Source organism: Lycorma delicatula, chromosome 7 (genome assembly GCF_047948215.1).
Source record: "Lycorma delicatula isolate Av1 chromosome 7, ASM4794821v1, whole genome shotgun sequence".
NCBI lineage: Eukaryota > Metazoa > Arthropoda > Insecta > Hemiptera > Fulgoridae > Lycorma > Lycorma delicatula.
Genome location: NC_134461.1, coordinates 84,742,470 through 84,764,643, shown reverse-complemented (window position 1 = coordinate 84,764,643; position 22,174 = coordinate 84,742,470). Strand labels below are relative to the sequence as shown.

Genomic DNA, 22,174 nt, shown 5'->3' with positions numbered 1-22,174 from the left:
GAATTTTCGTTAATTAATATAATAAATTAAATAAATAAATAAATTTTTTATCCTCATTGTAATTTTTTGGGAAAAATAACTTTTTTCCTAAAAAAAAAGCTAAAGGATGAAAGATTATGTGTTTCTTTCGATGATAGTTATAGTTTTTATAAACATCTCATATCCAAAAAATTTCACAACATGAAATTCAGTTTTTATATTTAATTGAATACAAAAATTTGTATCCAAATGTTAAACATATTAGAAATTTACCTCTAAATTCAAGATATTTCTGTTAGTCTTTAATTAACTTTATCTTTTTAAGTGTAATGTCTGTTTAAAGACCTACTTCAGCTGTACATGATCATGCCTTTTTCAGTACATTATCTTACATTACATTGCAAATCTTACATTGGTTTATTACAATAATATTTCTGTGATATCTTATTTACAAAAAATAAAAAATAAAGTTGGTATTTACTTCCAAGTATATTGGAAAAGGTGTATACACATACAGTGTAAATATGCACTGTAAACTTATTAAACATTATAACTGTCATAAAATAGTCTTAAATAGAAATTCTATTCTCTGTTGTGCTCTGTTTATTTTCTGATTAATAATTTAGATTGTGGAGATTTTGTTTAATGTTATATGATTTATTGCAAAAAATAAAAATTCTTGTTTCTGATTAAAGCCAAGAAAGTGATTTATTTTTAAATGACTGCCAAATTAAATTGGCTCTGTAGATTTATCTGTTTTTTATTTTAATTCTTAAATGTTACTAAAAAATGTCTGCATTTAGATATATTTAATCTTTATTTTTTTTGTCATTTAAAAATTTCTGGAACTCAAAAGTTCATCTGTAAAATTTATAAAAGATTACTTTAAATAAAATTTCAAAGAACATCAGAGGTAATTTTATGTAAAGACAATTTTTTATAGAATAGTTTTATAATAAAATTTACTTTGTGGCATTTGCAATAATTAGAGTTTTTTCTTCAGGAAATAATAATTACTATCACTAAAAATATTTTATTTTTTACAGGTTTAACGTTAATAGGCTTATTAATTCTACCTAAAAGACTTTTAGAAGCACCATCAGTAGTTGAAGATGAAAACGCAGAACTTTTACGTCAAGCAACTGCATTTCGAAGAAGAAAAGCGCCAAAAAAAGCCAACTAAACTCACCAGCAGTTGTTTAGTTTGCAAACAATTTACAAGAGATCGTTAACAGTTTTATCTTATTAACTTCAGGAATTTAAAAAATGAATAGAAAAATATGTAATGGAATTAAATAACATGAACTCTTCGAATTACAGTAACATTTAATTTATATAGTTCATTAATGACTTCATCCTCTGAAGTAATGCTTAACTGTGGACTCGGAGGTTAAACGGAAAAAAAAAGAAAAGTTCATTAATGACTGACTTCTATATTTGAATTTATCTGAATGAATGCAGCCTAATGAACATTTTTCTAGTTCATAATAAATAAAATATTTGAAAAGTAAATCTATAGAGATTCATTATCTTTACATAACATTTATTTAATAAATGAAAATATACAGTTTCTGTTATAAAAAGTGAAACTGAACATTATATTGAGCCCTACAGTCTAATAGAAGATTCTTTTTTATTACTCATTAGATGCACAGATCAATATAATTTTTATGAAATGCTATTCAAATTCTTTGTTGTTTTAATTTTTTTTGCTACTAATGTAATTTGATTCTTTCATTAACTGTTAAAGTTTTTCTTTTTGCGTAAAATTTGAGGAAGGATAAAGAATGTCAGTATAATAAACCCTCTCAGAATTTGTTAATGGTATGAGTTTTGTTTGTTGCACAAGAGAAGTAACTCATTAATACATATTCATCCCCTAGTAGAAAAGTCTGGCTATACCCTTATAAGTAATTATTCTGATCAATCTGTACTAAAATCGGTCTCTGGAAGATATTTAAAATTTCATATTTGTAAAAGGTTTTAAATAAGAATCATTTGGTCCAGTATAATGTACTCCTTATAACTTGATTATTTTGAATCGCCAGGAACATCTTTGGAAATAGCTTTCTGGAAATTAAAAGTGTGAAGTACCAGATAAAGGTAGATTTAATAAATCATCTTTCTATTAAATGTGAATTTAATCATAATTTCCTGTATATCATAAAAATTAAACAAAACTATGGTATGGTTTCATACCATACCGATGTCATTTAATGATTGTAAAAATCAACACCATCTATATTCAAAAATGAGCTACTCTTTCATTATAATGTAATAACAGTTTGTCGGAAAATGTTAATTTTGTTTAATATGTAATTATCAAAATAATTTAATCAGAAAATATGTAGTAAATGAACTTTATAATTATAAAAATTATATAATTGACTGGTAAAAAAGTAATACTATAAACTAATAACAGTTGGTTCATAATTTTATTTTGACAAGTTATATTCACATGAAACAAAATGACAAAATTTTCTTTTTCAGTTTGCTATTTATCTCTGTGCAGATGAAACCTTGGTAATCCACTTATCCATATTTTAACAGGAAATGTAATTAATGATGTAAGTTAAGAAGAAAAAGCACATTATTGCCAGGAATTGAAACAAACTAATTGTTTCAGAAGCCAGCATACTGATTATTGAACCAACTGATTCTGTTTAAATTTCATGTTTTCTTATGTTTAAATAATTTGTGTTTTATATTTGAGATGTTAGATGTCATTTTTTAACAGTAGAGTTTTTGTTGTTATTGATAATAAAAACAAATAGTCATAATGATTATATTTATAAAGCAATAATGATATTCATGAAACTTTGAATATTTAAAAAAATAAATTATTATAGCTACAGCAGATTTCATTGTTGGTTTAATTAGATGTAAATCATGCTGGTTCAGCTGTAATTTAAACCAGTTACTTTATAAAGGTTATGAGTGTAGTTCATTGGTGAATGAATATTTAAATATACAAATATTTCCAGTCACATCCTACCAGGATTTCCAAGGTGGTAGATTTTATCTTTTAATAATTTTCATATCACTTATTTCTAGAAAGTAACCTTAATTGTATTAATCAGCTTAATGTAAGTGTACCCTACCTAATTGAATATTACTGTTGCCGTCCTCCATCTGATGTTTTATCTTCTATAATAAATAATTATACATCTCAATCTGCTAAATCTGAACAATTAATGGTTATTGGCCATAATACACTAAAGGTATATTTACTATATAACATACAATTTTATCTGCAATACAGCAATCATTAGTCAATAATGCATGTTTTTGTATAGGAAGAGATCAAATTCCGTAACACTGGTAGAATGTAGAATATCTTTCTACTTCTGTTTGGCCTTTATGTATTAGCTGATAGTTGAATGTATAAAATCTTGATAGGACTTGAAAGATGAACTAAATCTAGATATGATTTACATAACTGTTCCTTTCTCCATCAGAAAGCACATATTGTTAGTGCATATCATAACCATACTGTAGTTAGTATGGTTAGTATGTCAAGAGTTCAAATGGTATAGATTATACTGTAAGCTAACCTTTTGCTTGTATCTTGGATTGTTTACAGTGAGGTTGTATTAAATTGTAGCTTTTTGTTTATTTTATAAAATGATTCTTTTTTGTAGAACTACATAAGTTACTTGTTTATTTATTTATTTATTTGTATTATTTATGTATAATTTTATGACTCAATTTTATTTTTTTATACTTTATTTTATTAGTAATTTTACTTATACAGGATTTTTATGTTTATTTCATTCCTTTATATTTACTGATTATTACGGTTTAATGATTGAAATGCATATTTAGTTATATAAACATTTTTAAGGTTCTTGGATTATTTCTTTTTTTATTTTATTTCATTAATAGTTAGTATAGCTTATTATGTCGATATTAGTATAAAAAGACTGATTTAAGTTGCTTACATTTAGAGAGATAAGAAATATTAACATAGAGTAATAAAAATCAAAAAATTGGAGCAGTTATTATGAAAGTCACAAAATTATATCCTTGCTCAAAAATTTGGGTTTTTATCTGGGTTAAAATATAGTTTTACAATATGGATCCAGGTCCAGTTGGGAGTAGTTGATACATGAATTACAGTTTAGACTGCATTACACCATACAAAGGATAAAGTTAGTAAACTGAAAGCTTGTAGGAATTTGTCCTACTCAATTAAAAAATGAAATAAAAATCATACTTAAGATAAATTATATTATTATTTATGATCTAAAACAATTTTTATTGTGGGGAAAATTCTTCAAAAATGCTTATTTCCCTTACCTTGTTATAGGATGAAATGATAAAGATTAGAGTTAAAAGGAGTGATAATTTTGTTTTGATGAAATCCTAAATAAAATTTATAAGAAAATTCAGTTTTTTTTTATATAAAGAGATTAAAATTGGAAATTTAAACTTTTACCTTCTTGATGTTACTAGTGAAAATTTTATAGAATATTATAATAATATATTGTGAAGCTCTTTCGATTGTTCCCACTCCAGTTTCTGTAGACTTAGTCTAGCCATGACCTTCGTATGGATAACATCTGTTTTTTGTTTTGCCAAAAATAATGATAAATGTTTTATTAGTGCAAAGAATTGTCATGAAATTTCATGTAAAACTTGGAAAAACCGCTACTGAAACTTATCTTTTATTAAAAAAAGTATATGGCAATGAATGTTTATCATGTGTGCAGGTTTTTAAGTAGTTTAAGCATTTCCAAGATGGCTGAGAAGATGTTCAAGATGATCAAAATTTAAAGTGATGATGATTGTTTTTTCAATATTCATAGGATTGTGTACCTTCACTGGATTCCTGAAGGTCAAACTATTATTCAACATTACTATCTTGAGATCCTTGTTCAACTCCATGAAAAAATAAGAAAAAAACGACCCGAACTGTGGAAGAACAAGTCATAGGTTCTTCATCAGAACAATGCACCGGCTCACACTGCATTTTCCATGAAGATGTTTCTAGCCAAGTATAACATCCCAGTGTTAGACCATCTGCCTTATTTCCCTGACCTGGCACGAAGTGACTTTTATTCATTTCCCAAGGTCAAATCTGCATTAAAAGAAACAAGATTTCAGACCACTGAAGCTCTGAAAGAAAAATCAGGACGCATCATGAAAGAGCTCATAGAAGAAGACTCCCAGCACTGTTTCGAACAATGGAAAACTCGCATGGAGTGTTGTAGGAATAGAGGAGGGGTGTATATTGAAGGGGATAATAACCAAATGTGTATAAACTTAAAATAAAATATTTTACAGTATTAGTCTCGTTATTTAATCGCCACACCTTGTACAAGTGATCTTTTATGTAAAAGACATCACTTGTTCTACAGAAAGATTGAGTTAGACTTGAAACATCTTGTTTTGTTTGATGTATACTTCTGTGCAGATGTCAAATATAGACATTAAGGAAAATGAACAAAGAAAGTTTGGAGGGGGAAAATAAAGTTGTACAAGTGAAAAATATAAAAGTAAGGAAAAGAGTGAAAAAAAATAGAAGCTTAATTAGGAAAATTCAGTAGGAAATTAATCTAGCCAGCCATATTATTAAAAAGGGTTAATTTAAATATTGCTAGAAGCATCAGAAAAATAGAAAGAAGAAATGATGGTAATTATATATGATATTAATAGAAAATGTAAGCTTTAAGAATTCAGAAGGTTACTTAAAATATAGGAGAATGGAGACAGACATGATATAAGGAATTTATCTTGGAGTAGAAATGTTAGTTTATCTTTGATAAGTTGTCAAGTTTCTTTCTAAGAACCTAATGTCAGTTTGCAATTTATAATACACTGGATATAGTGGTTAAAGTACAGTGTGGCAGATCCATGAACTTTGTTCTTTCTATTTACAATCTAAACTTGCCTTTCTCATAGAGATTAATTCCCTTAACTTATAGTAGGATGAAATAATAAAGATGAGTTAAAAGGAGTGATAAACATGTTTTCCTAGAAAATTTTGTTGAATTTTTTTCTGTAGGAAATTAACAGATTTTACTGTGACTAGTTTAGTATCTCCAGACAGGTGTAGCAATCTGGTTAAAATTTAATATAATGATTTCTGTATGTGAGGTATTGTTGCATTTAATTTTGGTACAATTGTTCAAGGGGAAAAGGAAATATGGATTCTGTATTTCAAAATTTTATTCAAAGAATAGGTAAATATTTTCAAACTCTTTAATGCCCCTTAGGTAAATAAGATACTTCCTCGTGGTTTATGGTCTTACTCAATATTTTCAATTGGCAGCCACAAAGCCTAGATCTTAATCTGTAGAAAATTTGTTGTCCCCAAAAAAAAAAATACTACCTATGTTGAGTTATCAACATCAACTAACATTCTTTGTAAGAAAATCAGTGCATAATAAGATTTCATAAGCAAGAATATGTAATAAAATTAGTCAGAAATATACTGAAGCAAATCCATGAAGGTATTAAGCTTATTAATAATTTTCCTTCTAAATAGTAGTCTCTGAGGGCAAGACTGTCATTGGTCAGAGGTGCATAAATTTCATGGCTTCTCTGGGAAAGTTATACAACTCTTTATTGGTATTTTTGTTTGGCACCCTATATAAATATATACCAGCAAACTTTTTCAAAATGATTTAAACTCTTTTTAAGTTTATAAAAAACTACCTTATAATAAAATGCATATTTGTGTTTTTATTCATTTATTTTTTATTTTTTTAACATAATTGACTTAATATATAAACCACACTTATTGGAATTTAATATCAGAAATGCTGAATTTAATTACTGACGTGAAATATTAAAGTGTGTCAGGAATTTTACATTTGATGTTATTTCCTTTTTGTAGAAGGCTTTTAAAATTACTCGGATTTTAGGAATTAGTAATCATCATGTACAGTCCAACACTGTTCCACAGAATTATTATGATTTTTTTTTCACTTAACATTTGTAATGTTAATCATATCACTCATTAATATTGTTAGTGTAAAAATATTTAAAAAATATAGTTTTATTTGTAACAGGTATAACATTGTAACAAAATGATTAAATAATATTCGTGTATGAGGTGTATGTATGTGTACATGAGTGAATAAGTGGGTGGAACAAGTGTTGGATAGAATTCAAATTTGATGACCAAAAATAGATAGGGATTCTATTTTAATTTAGTTTATTTCTGTATATGTAAAAACCAGATATGAATAAATAAGTTTTTTAATATTTATGCTTCAATTATATATACGTATCAAAATATTACTTAAAAATACTCAATTTTATGTACAGTTAAAATGAAAAATTTTTAGTTTGTTGAGTATGGCAATTAAAAAAATAATATTACTGATATTTTATAGCCACTGCTACGAAAATATTATTATTGTGATTAAATAATTTTTAGGATTTTTTTAATAAATAGATAAGTATGTAGATAGATATTTTAATCCTGCCGTTTTACAATACATTACTGTTATAGAAATCAATTACCCTGTAGTTAGCTAGAATTATTAGTTTTTAAAAGATTATAAAAAAAAAAGATTAAGTCCTTGACGTATCAACATTAACATTATATTTATTAGTTGAAAAATCTGATTTCAAATTGTAACATAAAAAGTAAATAGGAAGAATTTTCTAATTCTTTTTATGAGCCTCTGTTGGGACCTGCCTGAATTGTTTACAATTTTTCTTTAAGAAGCTTGACCTAGCCTCAAAAAGCTCTTTACATTCACAACAAAAAAAACAATTTTTCACAGTGTATTTTTGATCTGTCTATGCAGAAACATCACTTGGTAATGTGCTGATCCAATTCTGAATAAAGTTACCTTTTACCTCTCAAAGGATGTGGGTGGGATGAATACACAACGTGGCTTAAAGGTTAGTCCTTTGGGTAAGGGACCTATCTTGTTTGTCAATCTCTGTAGTTGCTTACATGAAGTATATATATGATCCTTTCTTATTCTTTAATAAGAAAACTTCTAAAACTATCCAAAAGTATTTCCTATGTAGTGACCATCCAAAAAACCCAGCATGAGGCTGAAGGGCCTCATGCTGGGTTTTTTGAAGTAGGCTTGATTAGATTCCTGAATCTGTTCAATATAATAGTTGCTGTGCCTTCCTCTACCACCAGATTTTAAAAGCCTCTATCTATTTCTGTTTGAACATGATCATAGTTAAAATTAAGAACTGAATTAAATAAATTGATAACATTTTTTAAATAACAGAAAATCATTTAGGCAGTACTATATACATATTTGGTACCATTTCTATTGAACTCGCACTTACATATTGTATATAAGTATTCCTAATAAAATAGCCATCTCCAATGACAAATAAAGTAATTATAGATTCTTTTGTATAGGTAATAGTACAGTTGTCCTTATAAAAATTTAATATAGAAAATGAGTTAAGAGATTAAAATTTTTTTGTAGTGGTCACTCATCTATAGCATCACTCTTCAGTTTAGTGGCTTTGTTTTTTCAGTTGTAATCATGGCGTAATTCTCATTCTTTCTTTCCACCATGTCAATTGTAGAATGAATGTGAAGCATTTGTCACATTCAGATTTGCCAGCGTACGTAATTTCCTCTATTGTAATATTAAATTACAATAAGTTAACTTCACTTACCCGGAGTATATACGTTTTTCCTGTGCCTACAGTTCTCATGCAGATGCCACAATGTGCATAGCTTAAAACTGTCAAATTGTAAATCTTAATTAATTACTTCACTAATATAGCAGCTATATTAAAGGGGAAAATGGTGATTATGTCAAAAATGGGTATTGGGTTTTTTTGCAAATCTTTGTTTTAGAATCCAACTAGTTCATGTAATCATTCTAGCCCAAAAAATGTTTGTACTATTTATGTACATATGTTTGTCACAATCCTTTTGGTCTTATATCTCAGGATTGACTGAACCAATTTTCTTCAGATGTGGCTCAAATGCTTCTTTGTATGAGGCATTGATCATATTAATCTGTTTAGGGTGTAGGGTTGTCATGAAAAATTTCAATTTTCTTCATAGACATTTTAGAGAAAACTTTATTAAAGTAAATTTCTTACATACAATGCATTTATAAATAATCTAAAAAAAATTCAAAAAATCAACCTCCACCTCTTAAAATTGAAATATATGTTTTATATATCTATCTTCTTTCAGTTAAAATATTTTTTAAAGATCTATGAAAGTTTATGCTTCATACATGAGCTATTTTTTTTTTTTTATTGTGAGAAGATTGCATTAGTCAACATTATCTAGGTATAAATAACACTGTTTCATGCTGTTGAAATTTTGTTAAGTTCTCAGGATGTTTCTAAGTCAAGGACTTAATATATTTTTTACCAAAAATACTTATAATAATATCTATTATTAATTGAATAAATAAATATGTATTTTAAATCTTTTGATACCTTTTTTGCCTTATAGCATATTATAATTATAGAAAAACCTGACTTATATTACTTAAAAGTCTCAATATATTGTTATTTAATAATTAGGTTATTATGTAAAATGTAAGAAAAAACTATTAATTAAATTTATTTATTGTACTTGAAAAATTTAGTTAATAATAATTGTCATTAGTAATGATATTTCTAAGATAAACGTTTTTTTTAATTTTCATTAGTTGTGTAGATAGAGGCCAAGAAACAATTAATTCATATAATGGTTTTATTCAGTTTTCTGTCATTGTTTATTTGTTAAGTGCCTTCATTACCCATGTACCTTTTTGATTTTAATTGAGCATAAAGCCTATTTTGAGTCAATCTCAAAAAAATCTCAACTGTATAAGTTGAAGTTTACTCTGATAAAGTTGCAAAATGTTTTTTAAATGTATGTGTGTGTGTGTAATTTGCAAGTTCTTTTACATTTTTGTGGATTTTGAAAAGTAATTTTTAACTTGCAAAATTACAGAAAAAATGTATTCTAAAAGGCGTAATGCCCACTAATGTCTTTATAAGTTTTATTAAAAATGTTTCCAGATTTCTGTTGTGACTCATCAAAAGAATTCTAGAAAAATTCTTTTTTTCTTTTTCTAGATGAAAAAATGTAGAAATTCTAGAAATTTTTTTTAAATAATTGTTTTTGTCGGTACCAGTGGTTTCTAAGCGATTTTACAGATTGTAAAATGGATTCAGAAGAAGGTTCCATTTGAATCACAATTTAATTTATAATGAATTTAAGTTTAAATTAGCTTTAGACCTAAAAGGTAACTCAAAAATACATTTAGCAGAAAACAGATTTATAAGTTTGAAAATTTTAATTAATACAAGAAAAGAGACTTAAGTTGAAAAGTAAATATTGGTAGAAAACCTTGGATAATGAGAAAAACATGAAAGAGGAATGCAGAAAATGATTTTAACACAAAAAATTAAATTAATAGAAAGTATAAAGTACCAATGAAGACTAGATAAAGTAAAAATTTGGTAAAGTAAACAAATAAAATTAAAGAGAGAAAAATAAGAAAAGAATTTTGGGAAAATAAAGCCAAGACATTCAGTAGATTCGGTAGAATGATTATATAGAGGGGAAAATGTTGTGGATAATTAAAAGTTACAATCTAAATTTGACAGAACTCTGAAAGATTTAAACAAGAATAAAGCTGTAAGAACTAATATTACACTATTTTGTTATCTGGGAAAGGTAAAACTGAAAAGGTTGTACACATCAGAAAAAAAAAATATATTTACATACTAAAGAAAGCAAAAACTGATTTAAATGTTAAAACTTTCTAAATTTGATTACAGTGCCTTTTTTAAGGGTAAAAATTGTAGGTAAAGCTTTTCTTGCATCTGAACTAGTATTCAGTCTATGTTAAGCTTCTTAAGAGACTGTTGCTGGAGTACTGAGAGTTGTGATTGAATTGAATTTTTAAAGATCTTTACTGTTTACGATGTAATTGAAACAGATGTATGATTATGTTTTAGAATGTTATTATGTTTTTTTTTTATATTTTGAATTGCTGTTATATCAAGCACTTCACGCCACCACTGAATTCTCTTTTACTAACTTTTTCCAATTCAGTGAAACTACAGTTCATTGCTACAGATGTAAAAACATTAACAGCAACATGAGAATTTAAATCCTCAAAAGATGAAAAACCTTAGACTTAAAGAATTTTTCTACTCATTTATTTATGTAATACCAGGTTACAGAGTAACACAGCGACAGTCATATGATATCAACAGTACTCTGCAGAGATGGCAAGGCATCTGTACTCAGTCTGGCATGTAAATATAAATATACTGCTAAATGTATAGTCTTGTACAGACTCAGGCCAACCACTCCTGAGAAACGTGGTTAATTGAACCCCAACCATCAAAGAACATTGGTATCCACAATCTAACATCCAAATCTGCATAAAAGCAACTATCTTTACTAGGGTATAAACCTTAGAATTCTCAACTTCAAAATCAGCTGATTTATTATTGCACTAGACCAACTTGATCTATTTTTTATGTATTCATATTTGCGATAACAGACTTAACACCAACTTAAAATTAATTTCTTTTTTGTATTTGAGTTGAATTTTTATGCATAAAAATTAGCAGCTTGAATGGAATTCAAACACAGGATGGACAGAAAAGAACATATCAGATAAAGACTTGTGCAAGGCAGAAAAGCTTTTATCCAAAACACAGATTTATTCATTAAAAATAATTAATGTAGAATGCAGAATGTTTAGTAAAATTTGCAGAGAAGTAAGAAAAACAAGGAATAGAAGCTTTGGAAATACGGTGTTACCATTAAATGTTGAAAATTAGATAGTTGATAGAATATTGAATGAAGTTTTAATATGAACTGTGAAAGAAAGAAGTTTGTGATAGAATCTTGTAAAAAAAAAATCTGGTTTGCCAGGGTTGTGAGTTTGATTCTAGAAGTTAGAAGATAAATAAGTAAATAAAAATAAAAATTACAGTTTAAGAAACAACTAATTGAGGATATAGTATATAAGATCAGTACAAAGTAAAAGTATATGGAAAATTAAATTTAATGTCTGATGAAAGAGAAAAAAATGTTTAGTATTTTCTATCTTTAAATCCCTTGTGATAATATTTATATTGATGATTATTTTCTAAGAAATCATAGGCTTTATATCATTTATGAATATCCTTTCCAGTTTGTTCCCAATGCAGCATTTTCTTTGTGCAATAATTATTGAATGAATGATGAAAAACACCAAACCTGTAATGATAATGAAATTTGTTGAGTAATCTTCTGTATTGACTAACACTTAAATATAAATAATTATGTTTAGAAAAGGAAAAAGTGTTAAAATATTTATTATGTTGTTTTATCTATTTATTTTTTATATTATTTAAAATATTTTTTCAGAATTTTATTACAGCAGTTTTCATTTTGATAACATGTAACTGTTGAAACTATAAATTAATAATGTGTAACTAAACAAAATTTAAAAGAACTTGCACTGAGGCAATGTCATCGCCAATAAGAACACATTACTATAATTAAATTATTAATGACAAATTTTCAATTTGTTGTAACTTTATCACTTTTTGTCATGCTATTCCATAAATGTACACTAATAAAGGTAGTATGATTATTACTGATGATCTTAAAACATGTACAGTGACGAAAGTGGTAGGAGTTAGTGAATTGCCATTTATGTTTGTTATACTGCTTTTATATTATTACTTAATGAATTAATATTGACTTATTGTATTATTGTATTGAATTAATTGACTTATTGTACTCTTAAATGATTAAAACTAAGTATTCATTGAACAGCATGATGAAACATGATAGCATTTTAAAATTATTAAAAATATATATGACTCTTTCAAATTACTTGGAAATTGTTCTTAAAGAACAATTTCAACAAATTTTCACCTTGTTCTCGAAGAACAAGGACTGCTTGAAACTAATTATTGGCACATTATTCAAATAAGAAGATATATAAAGAAGTACATTTTTTATTCAGTTGTCTAACCTGTATTTAATTAGTTCTAAAAGGTCCTTTGGGAAAACAATTTTCTATTAAAAAGTAAATCATTATTAATTTTCTATCATTTCAAATCAAATTCTTTCACTTAATTAAAAATGTTATTTTGCAAATTTAATTATAACAGATTTTGAAAAAAATTACTGTTTGTCATAACAGTATTTAATAGGTTAATATATATGGTGGGTAGGAGGTACTTTTAGCCTGATCTGATCATTTGATTGAAGCGACATAGTTTTTCAGTGGATCAGACCCAAAATTTTATTTTAATTATTATGTTGTTCAGCTAACATTTTGGTTACTGTCACAATGAATTTAAAAAGATCAATGTTTAGTTGTCAAGTAATATTAAAAAGAAAATAAAACAATTAAAAAATAAGATTTATTACAAAATAAGATTTGCAGTAAAATTATATTTAATTTCAAAGAAAGAACTGTGATAACATAATTACATTTGTACTGTATTTATTGTTATAATTTTCATTCTTTGTTAAACAAAACTGATATTAATAAAAATAATATAGTTATGTTAAGTGAATTATGTTTTTTTCTTTTACAATTAAATGATATACAACTTAAAATATATCTTGAACCTGTGTGTTCTGTTTTTTTATTACCTACATCATTCCAAAAAACTGACAAACTTTGTGCTTGTGAATACATATTCTATAATTGTACATTAATTTTTTATTTAAAAAAGCAACTAATTATAGTGGCTGACTATGACCTAATTCCAATTTGACATAAGATCTTGTGTGATATTAGAGGTTTGCCATGCAGCTGTTACTTTTTTAATTTACTTCATTTAGAATTGAAATGATGACAAAATTATTTATACAATTCCTCTCGCTTTGCAGTTATAAATTATTCTTAATGGAAAAAATGTATCAGTAAGCAGACTGAAGTAGAACAGTATTTTTTGTAACATCAATGAAGAAATTTTATTAAACACTTGCTATACACCTGCCTGGCTTCACTAGATCTCCATAAAGAAGATTTATCTTCATCAAATAACTCTTATGAAACTTAGCCAAAGTTTAAACTAAGATCATAGAATTCCCTTTCAAGATGTTTAATAATCAAATATCCTCTTTATGTTTAAAAAAACACATGCAGGCAGCATAGGGAAACGTACTGACAAATATTCATTCATAAATTATGTTTGTACACACCAAACTCCCTTTCACCCCATTGTGCATATATATATATTGTAACGTGGGTGTGGTGTGTGTTTCGCATAGCTTGATCAGGATATTGATATATATATATATATATATATTGTAACGTGGGTGTGGTGTGTGTTTCGCGTGCTCGATCAGGATATTGATAGTAATAATAATAAGTTACAATAATAAAAGTCAGTGAACATAAATATTAATATAATAATTACAACCACAATAATAGTCAGGATAATAGTGGTAAATGATAATTACATGACATCAAACAAAACATAATCATAAAAGTAAGCATTACATAAAAGCAGACAAAAATACATAGCATAATCAACAAAGAATAACAATCAAGGTATTATACATCAAATAGTGATAAATGTCATTAGTAAATAAGTACAGGTTACACAGGAGAAAGTTTAAAATAAATAAATGTTTGGAATTTATTCCAGACATATAAATAGAAAAGTAGTATTCATACCCATTAACAAAAGAAACCGCTAGTTTTAACTCTTCTTAACCACTAGTCTTAACATTAACAAACAATCTTATAAAATTCACTTGCAAATCCCTTTTGTTGTCTATCTTAACATTTTATGAATGAAGTCTATTGCATTATTTATTTAAGATATACACTTATAGTTTTACTGTAACTCACTGATAGTACTTTCTTGGTTACTGAATTACTCGTGGCATTACCTTAATCATATCGAACTGGATACTCTCATCATACGTCTCACAGACTGGTTCCCTGAACTCGCACAACTCACAGCTTCTCCTTGCAGGACCAACGTCATAATACCTCGCAGACTGGTTCATGGATTTCCGACGAACTGAACTTTTAGCTGGTCTTACTGGGCTATTTATACTGTTAGCCTCTTTACCTGTAGGATCGGAACCAAGTCGAAGTGTGAGAAGAGTCAACCAAGACTTTGTTCCCATAAATTCCAAGCCTGGTCTCTTCTGACTGTACAACAGGTGTTCATTGTGTGTTAAGGGGTAGTATAACAAAGGACAATTGTAAAACGGACCTATTCTTTTCAAAAAGGGTTCTTCTTGTTCCTTTCTGGATTCTTCAATTAATTACATTTTCTATTGCTTTTATAATAATTGACTGATAAGAATCTGTTATTCAGGCCCATAATAGCAGTCTTGTTACAATATATATATATATATATATATATATGAACCAGGATTCTTCCACTTGCAACAAGAAAAAAAAAGTCACATACAAGGAATATTTATATTTTTTAATTGTGCCTGTAAGCAATTACATCCTTTAAATAAGACATTCACCTATTTTTATGCCAGCTTGTTGATTTTCCACTTTTTGCATTAATATTTAATTATACAATACATAGAATTGATTCTAAGTTGTGATTTTGTTTCAGTATCAATGATTATAAAATAAGTCATTGGCAGCATCATACAGTAAATAAATTACAAGTAGATTAAAAATAAATTCCAAACTGTATTGTAATAAATGATGAATTTTACTTAACACTCTGTTCAATATTTATAAACTAGATTATGTAAAATGTAATTTATAATTAGGTATATGTTAAAGGATTCAAGCGTAATTACTCGATATCTATAATAAGGATTACATTAAGTTTCAATTGAGATAGAGGACAGAAATTTTTATTATTTAAAATAATAAATATTAATTTTTTTTCAATTGAATGGCGATTTTCCTAATAAGTCACGCCTATTACATATAATGCAGAATACTGTATGTCTAATTAATATCTGTAGTCGTTCGGTAATTAAACCACTTTTTTCTAGAATTGACAGGTATAAAATATATTTTATCTTTATGTTTAAACATAGCGCCAATTTCGCACTTCTTTACAGCAACTCGGAAAGCAGCAGTAACAACAGCTGATGGAATGGAGCTTCAAAAGGCCTTTCGCGTGTGAAAATAGCTTAGGAGGTTATCATGCAGTGGGTTAAAGAACGAACTTTGCGATACCGTTACAATGTTACTGTTTATTTTATTTTTTGAGATTATTTTTGTCACTTATTCATTTAAGTTTAGAGTGGTTTTTTAGCCGTTTGACATGGCAGTAGGAATTCTTAAGAATTGTTCATTATGTCGTATTACACAACACGTAAAATCAGTTAACTATTATTTGGTTAGTATGTAATTCTTTTAGTCATTTCATTTACGTTATTGTTTAAATATTTTTTAATTTTATCCTGTAATGCATGAACTATATAACTTAAAAAGCTTGTTTGCAATAGTTTTCATACCATGTTAAACGATCCTCGATAAGCACCTACGAGTTAATTTTATTAGCAGTCGATATGTTATTAACTTGTAAATAGTAAGATTCACATACATTATATGTACACACAGTCATTGGCCCATGGTTACTAATGTCTTGATCAAATTTGTAACATTTTAGTACCTGTTTTAGCAACAGAATTCCCTAAACAAATACTTACCACTTCCACTGTGGCCACAAAGTCCCTTTCTGTATAAAGAATTAAATATGAACAGTTTTTAGTTAGTTTATTTAATATTTGTTTACAAATAAAACTTAAAAATTAAATTACACTGTTCATTACTTCATTGTCTACATATTGCTTTATCAGGCCCCATGTGTTTGTACTTCCCTTCCTTATCAAAGGATCAGTCATAAAACTAGTCTATATCAGCATTTACCGTTGCTTATATATAATTTTTTAGCATTGCTCAATAGCCAAAACTGCTACGACCAATGAAATTACAAAAAAAGATATAATGCCATATGAAATTATCACTGACTGAAGGTACATCTGCATGCTGACAATGCAAACACCTTCATAGGTCATATTCACTACATTTTACACTATATTTTGGGTATGAAAAACTTTTCCGCCCAATGGATGCCACGTTTGTTAACAGTTGACTGAACTTTTCTCAAGGGAATTTAGACTTATTTATTTGTGGTTTCACTGAGTTTGTTCAACATTGTATAACTGTAGATAAAATGTGGATCTACACATTAAACATCAAAGACCAAACAGTGGGTAGGTGAAGATGAAAATGCGCCAAATGTTGCATCTGCTGAAAGTCATGGCTACAGTATTTTTTATTCTTGTAGTCTGGTACTTAAAGACTACCAAGAAAAAGACAGGATCATCTCTGGAGAGTATTACGCTTAGCTACTGAACCGTGGAGGATGCTGTTCTGGCCAGATATCCACATCTAGCCAAAAAGTAAGTTCTCTTTCACAATAATGCATGTGCACATACTTCTCGGATTGTTGCTACAAAACTCCATGACCTATGCTTTGAAGTAATAACACATGTGCAGGATTTGATTCATACTGTTTACTTTCTCTTCCCAAACTTGAAGAAATTGACAAAGATTCACTTGAAATGTTTAGATTAAAGCTTAGAACTGCTTATTTTGCGAGTTGGACAGAATCCATTATACTCTAGGCATTAAAAAGTTAGAGTAGTTGATTGAAATGTATTGAATTGCAAGGTTGCTATGTTAAAAATATAATAAATTTCTGAAAAATCTTGTTTTCTTTGCCTGCCCAAGAACTTTCAAAACAGTCCTTTTAAAGAAATCTTGAATGTATAATAATAAAAAATAAATTGCTGAATCAAAAGTTGTGAGATCAATGAAATGCAGTTGTTTTATTTACATCTGTATTTTGTGACTATAATAAACACACTGTTTGAATTTACTACATACTTTTTTTCAGTTTATAGAAAAAAACAAATATTCATTTATGATTATGGCATTTTAAAAAGTTCAGATTATGTTATACTTCAGTTACACTATTACTATAAAATACAAATAAAATAAAATTGAATTATCTTGGTTTTTTGTCATTTGAATAGAATACATAACTGAGTCACCTAATGTTTCTGTACAGAAATTATCTGTTTTGTGTAAGGTAACCTTTACTTACATACATTCATCTTATATGCTGAGTGTGCATTTAATACTAATATCAATTAGGTTTTTAACAAGTGACATTTTTCATTTTATTATAGGTTATAGCTAGGAAATCTTCATCCTCAAATAAAAGTAAAGATAAGATGAAGTATGATTTAATTGGACAGCCTAATCCAGTATCAAATTTAAGAACTATAAAGTTTCATGTACCGGATAACGAAAATGAAATTGAAAGACAATTTAGGTTAAAAAGAGAGGAAGTTCAGAAATGGAATCAAGAATTTTGGACAAAACATAATACAAATTTTGTTAAGGTACACACCTGTTTTATTTATTTATTAATTTTTCAGAATAAAATTGTTTTTTATAATTTAAATATTATTTTATTTTTAAACAATGTTTGTACATTGTTGTAACAGAAAAACAAAACTACTTTGAGTATTGAGTAGACATTTATTAAACATATATGTGTTATTTAATAATTGATTGAGCAGGTTGAATGATGAAGTCATTGTTAACAGGGTATTTGGTGCAGTCTTATTTAGCCAGTAACTGAATACCTAATTCATGAAATAATTTGAACCAGTTGATTTATTCATATCATCCTCTTCTGAAGAAATTACGTAAAATATTTTTTTTTTTTTCACCGGCTGTAATAATAAAGGTTTAGTCAATTTATTTTCTAATAGTAATCAATTCGTAATTGAAAGGTTAAAGTTTGTAAAATTAACAGTAAAGTAACACATTGAAAAATACACAAAGCACTACTAAGCAAACAGTAAGAAAATGTGTCTTGTACTACCAATGATTTAACTAACATATGCTGTAATGAAACAAAGTAGCTAATCATATGAAATATTTTTTAAATTGAATTTCTTAAATCTTCAAATGTATTAATGATCAAAACATATTACTATAATGTTTAAAGAGTTTAGTAGTTGTCAAATTTTGCACAACATTAAATCAGTATGATTACAGAACATGAAGAATTCTGATAGAATATTTTATTTGCATCTTCATCTGCTAGCTAGTGATAATATTTGGAATTATCTTAAATTACAATAATGCATTGATATTTGAATTTGACTTAGTAGATGCACGCATTGCAGTGGCAAGCAAGAATTCCTTCAGCACAGGGCTGTGTGAATTTACTCAACTATTGCTCATCAAAGTAAACAATTGGTTAAGTTTGAGACTGATTCTGCTTTAATGTATTTTTTATTGTTTTAAATTTGTATTATTATTTTTCCGTAATTAATAGTATTACAGTTGAGGAGTATAATTTATTCATTTTATATTTTGAATCACCTGCCCCAAGAAAAGATTTGCTTTATTCATTCCCAGATGTCACTCTTCTTAATTTAACTTATTTAATTAATTTATTTTAAAATAAAAAAAAAATAATTTAAAAATAAATAAAAATTGCTATTGTTAAAACAATTAAAATTGTTTTAAATAATTTATTTTATTATTATTATTTTTTTAATTTAATTTATATTTATGCTGAAAAAAATCTCTTGTTATGAAAAGTCACATTTTTCACTTTTCCATTCATTTATTAATGTAATTTGTTTAAAAACCTGGCAATAATATTGTAAAACTTTCTAAGCATTTGGATAAAGTTTAAAATTTTCTAACCCAGTGGTAATGTTAAAATAATTGTTATTCTTGTGACCCTCAATTTTTTTTATGCATTTATTTGTTATTTTCTTTTCAGAATAAAAATATAATTAAGAAATATTCTACAATTGTTAAAACTGTAAGCATTTATAAAAATTAGCAAATTTTAACAAGATATTGAAATTCCGAGATATAAAATGGAAGATATTGTAAAATGTAGATAAATACACCGTAACATTATGTAGGGGGTATTAGAAAAAATAAGACTGCATCTTACACTTAAAAGATTACATCAATATCTGTTATGAAATCTTAACGATGTGGTTATTCAAAAAATTTTATTGAATAATTAAATTTGTAGGATTAACCATTTTTTATTAGTTTAAGGTGCTTTTCTAAGTATTCTAGAATGCAATTATATTTATTGTAAAAAGTCCAATAATTGTTTTAAATTATTTCTATTTCTTAACCAAAAATAGGGCAATCACTCTCTTTTGGGTCCAGTGGAGAAACAATCTTTTTTAATTTTAATACTTTAAATGAACATTATTTTGTGAAAGTTGGAGAAAAGAATGGGTTGGTATTTGTGGAATTGATTTTTACTATTTCTACAAGGAGGATATTTGATAGTAACTTTCTCAAAACTTATTAACAGTAAAAAAAAATTCTCACATTATTGTCGATCATACTATTACAATTTTAAAAGTGTTATGTGAGAAGGTTAAAACACAACCTGTGAAGTTTTGTAACCACATTCAGCTTTTTTTAAATTATTATCTAATAAGAATAATAATTAATATTTAATTAATAATAAGAATAAGCAGGATAGATGAAAAATACACCTACTGCACAGAACAGAAAGAATAGGATGAAGTTGAATATTAAAAATAAGAATATTTTAAAAAGTTATAACAAAAGAATTAAATTTAAAAAAGATGAGCATTTATTTTATGAGGGAAGTTTTTTAAGGTAGAATATTAGCAGGACCAGTAACCTTTATCCTAAAATTTATCTCATTTTCCAGTAGGGTTACTCTACTCCAATTCTAAGTTTGAGATATCTGCTGTACAGTATAACGATTAAATAACTTACATTAGAGGCCAAAGTCATTGGATTTAACATTTGGCTTAACATTTTATTACTGGTTGTGTTGCTCTAGATTAATTAAAATAAAGTTAACAATAAATACCTTTATAACACATTGGCTGTGGTACCACCGGTATGTTCTGTACAAGCATTTTCAGTGGATGTCCTATTCTTTCCTTGATCCTATTCTTTCTGTTCTGTGCAGTAGGTGTATTTTTCATCTATCCTGCTTATTTATATTTTTATGTCACTGAGTAATTCTAAAAATTAGATTCTGATGTTAGAAGGATTAGATTTTTACCAGACCTGGATGACTGGTATCACACCTTTTAAATATAAAATTGAGGCAAAAGCGTGCAAGATATGGGTGTTGTAATGCACCAGTGAAAACATGAATACCAATCAGTTGGTATTCTTTAAATAAGAAAATAACATGCATTAAAAAAAATATTATAGCTAAAGTATTGAAGTTGCTGATATTAAATACTAACAGTTCCTTAACATGTTTTTCAGGATCTATCATCAGAAGCATAGATTCAAATGCATATCAGAAGTTAAAAATTATAAAGGAGATTATTGTTTCTCTTTAATAAGGTAGGTTAAATGTAAAAACCTTTTACCTGGCTGTACCAGAAAATGAATTAAAATTGATAAATTTTGACTTTTATCTAGCTAAAGAGAAACACCATTCTCTTTTATATTTTACTTTCAAATAATGCCTTTGATCTTGGTAAACCCATGAAAACATTTCAGATACCATTAGAAACTTTATAGAAACACATTTTTTGTTTTAATTAATCTAGTTTTCTTGTGGATAAGAAGTATAATTTTAAATATTTTTTTTTTCTTTTCCATGAAAAATGTTTCTGTGTAAAAATAAAAATTAATAGTACTTTCTTGTTTTTCCCCAGGAACGTAAAGAATTCATAGCTTTACATGAGAAAGAAACTACAGTTGATGGTATTAAGGAACCAATATCTGCTGATAAATTATCTGTGTTCTATAAAAGATTTTTAGATAACAATTGGAAAACTCATCTTGTTTACAATTATGAATGGTATAAAAAGAATGCGACACTTATATTATTAGGTTTACGTGTAAAAGTTAATCGCTTAAAACGATTAACTTACAGAAATAACAATGATTGATAAATGTAATAGTTGTTATATTGTTTTAGAAAATAGTAAATTGTTTTAATTAATTTAAATTGTATTTATTTTTTTTAAATAAAATGTTATCGATAACTTTATTTATCACTGTTTTTCTTTCTACTTCCCAATTTTTGCTAGGTTTCAGAAATATTTGTATCTGGAAGAAAAAATGTGATTCAGTAGTGTGGTACTAAAGTCTAACTTGCTAGAATGACAGAAATTATACACTTCATTCAAGGTTTCCCTGTTTGTTCTTGTGTCACCTTTAATAGTAGTACAATTTTAAATGTAATATTTTTTTTTAAAGCTTTCAAAAAAGCAAGAGAT

General features: G+C 26.9%; 2 protein-coding genes across 3 annotated transcripts in view; both read left to right on the top strand.

Moving 5' to 3' along the window:
• LOC142328421 (uncharacterized) overlaps positions 1-13,515 on the top strand; it is a 37,734-nt gene extending 24,219 nt beyond the window's left edge. For both annotated transcript variants that reach the window (XM_075372142.1, XM_075372141.1), the window contains one exon: positions 1,026-13,515. In XM_075372142.1, coding sequence (XP_075228257.1) covers positions 1,026-1,162 — 137 coding nt within the window. In that variant the 3' untranslated portion in view covers positions 1,163-13,515. The remainder of the gene's footprint in view (positions 1-1,025) is intronic.
• Positions 13,516-15,954: 2,439 nt separating this feature from the next.
• On the top strand, positions 15,955-21,945 carry Coa8 (Cytochrome c oxidase assembly factor 8). The gene is made up of 3 exons (XM_075370829.1): positions 15,955-16,227; positions 18,089-18,304; positions 21,608-21,945. The coding sequence occupies exons 1-3, from the start codon at positions 16,153-16,155 to the stop codon at positions 21,842-21,844; spliced, it is 528 nt and encodes a 175-aa protein (XP_075226944.1). The 5' UTR covers positions 15,955-16,152; the 3' UTR covers positions 21,845-21,945.
• Positions 21,946-22,174: the final 229 nt, after the last annotated feature.

Bases quoted from the DNA above. Each gene is read 5' to 3' on its own strand.
- Coa8 (XM_075370829.1), top strand. From the start codon at position 16,153: ATGGCAGTAGGAATTCTTAAGAATTGTTCATTATGTCGTATTACACAA. The intron at 16,228-18,088 runs GTTAGTATGTAA...ATTTTATTATAG, and splicing joins AATCAGTTAACTATTATTTG to GTTATAGCTAGGAAATCTTC. The intron at 18,305-21,607 runs GTACACACCTGT...GTTTTTCCCCAG, and splicing joins ATAATACAAATTTTGTTAAG to GAACGTAAAGAATTCATAGC.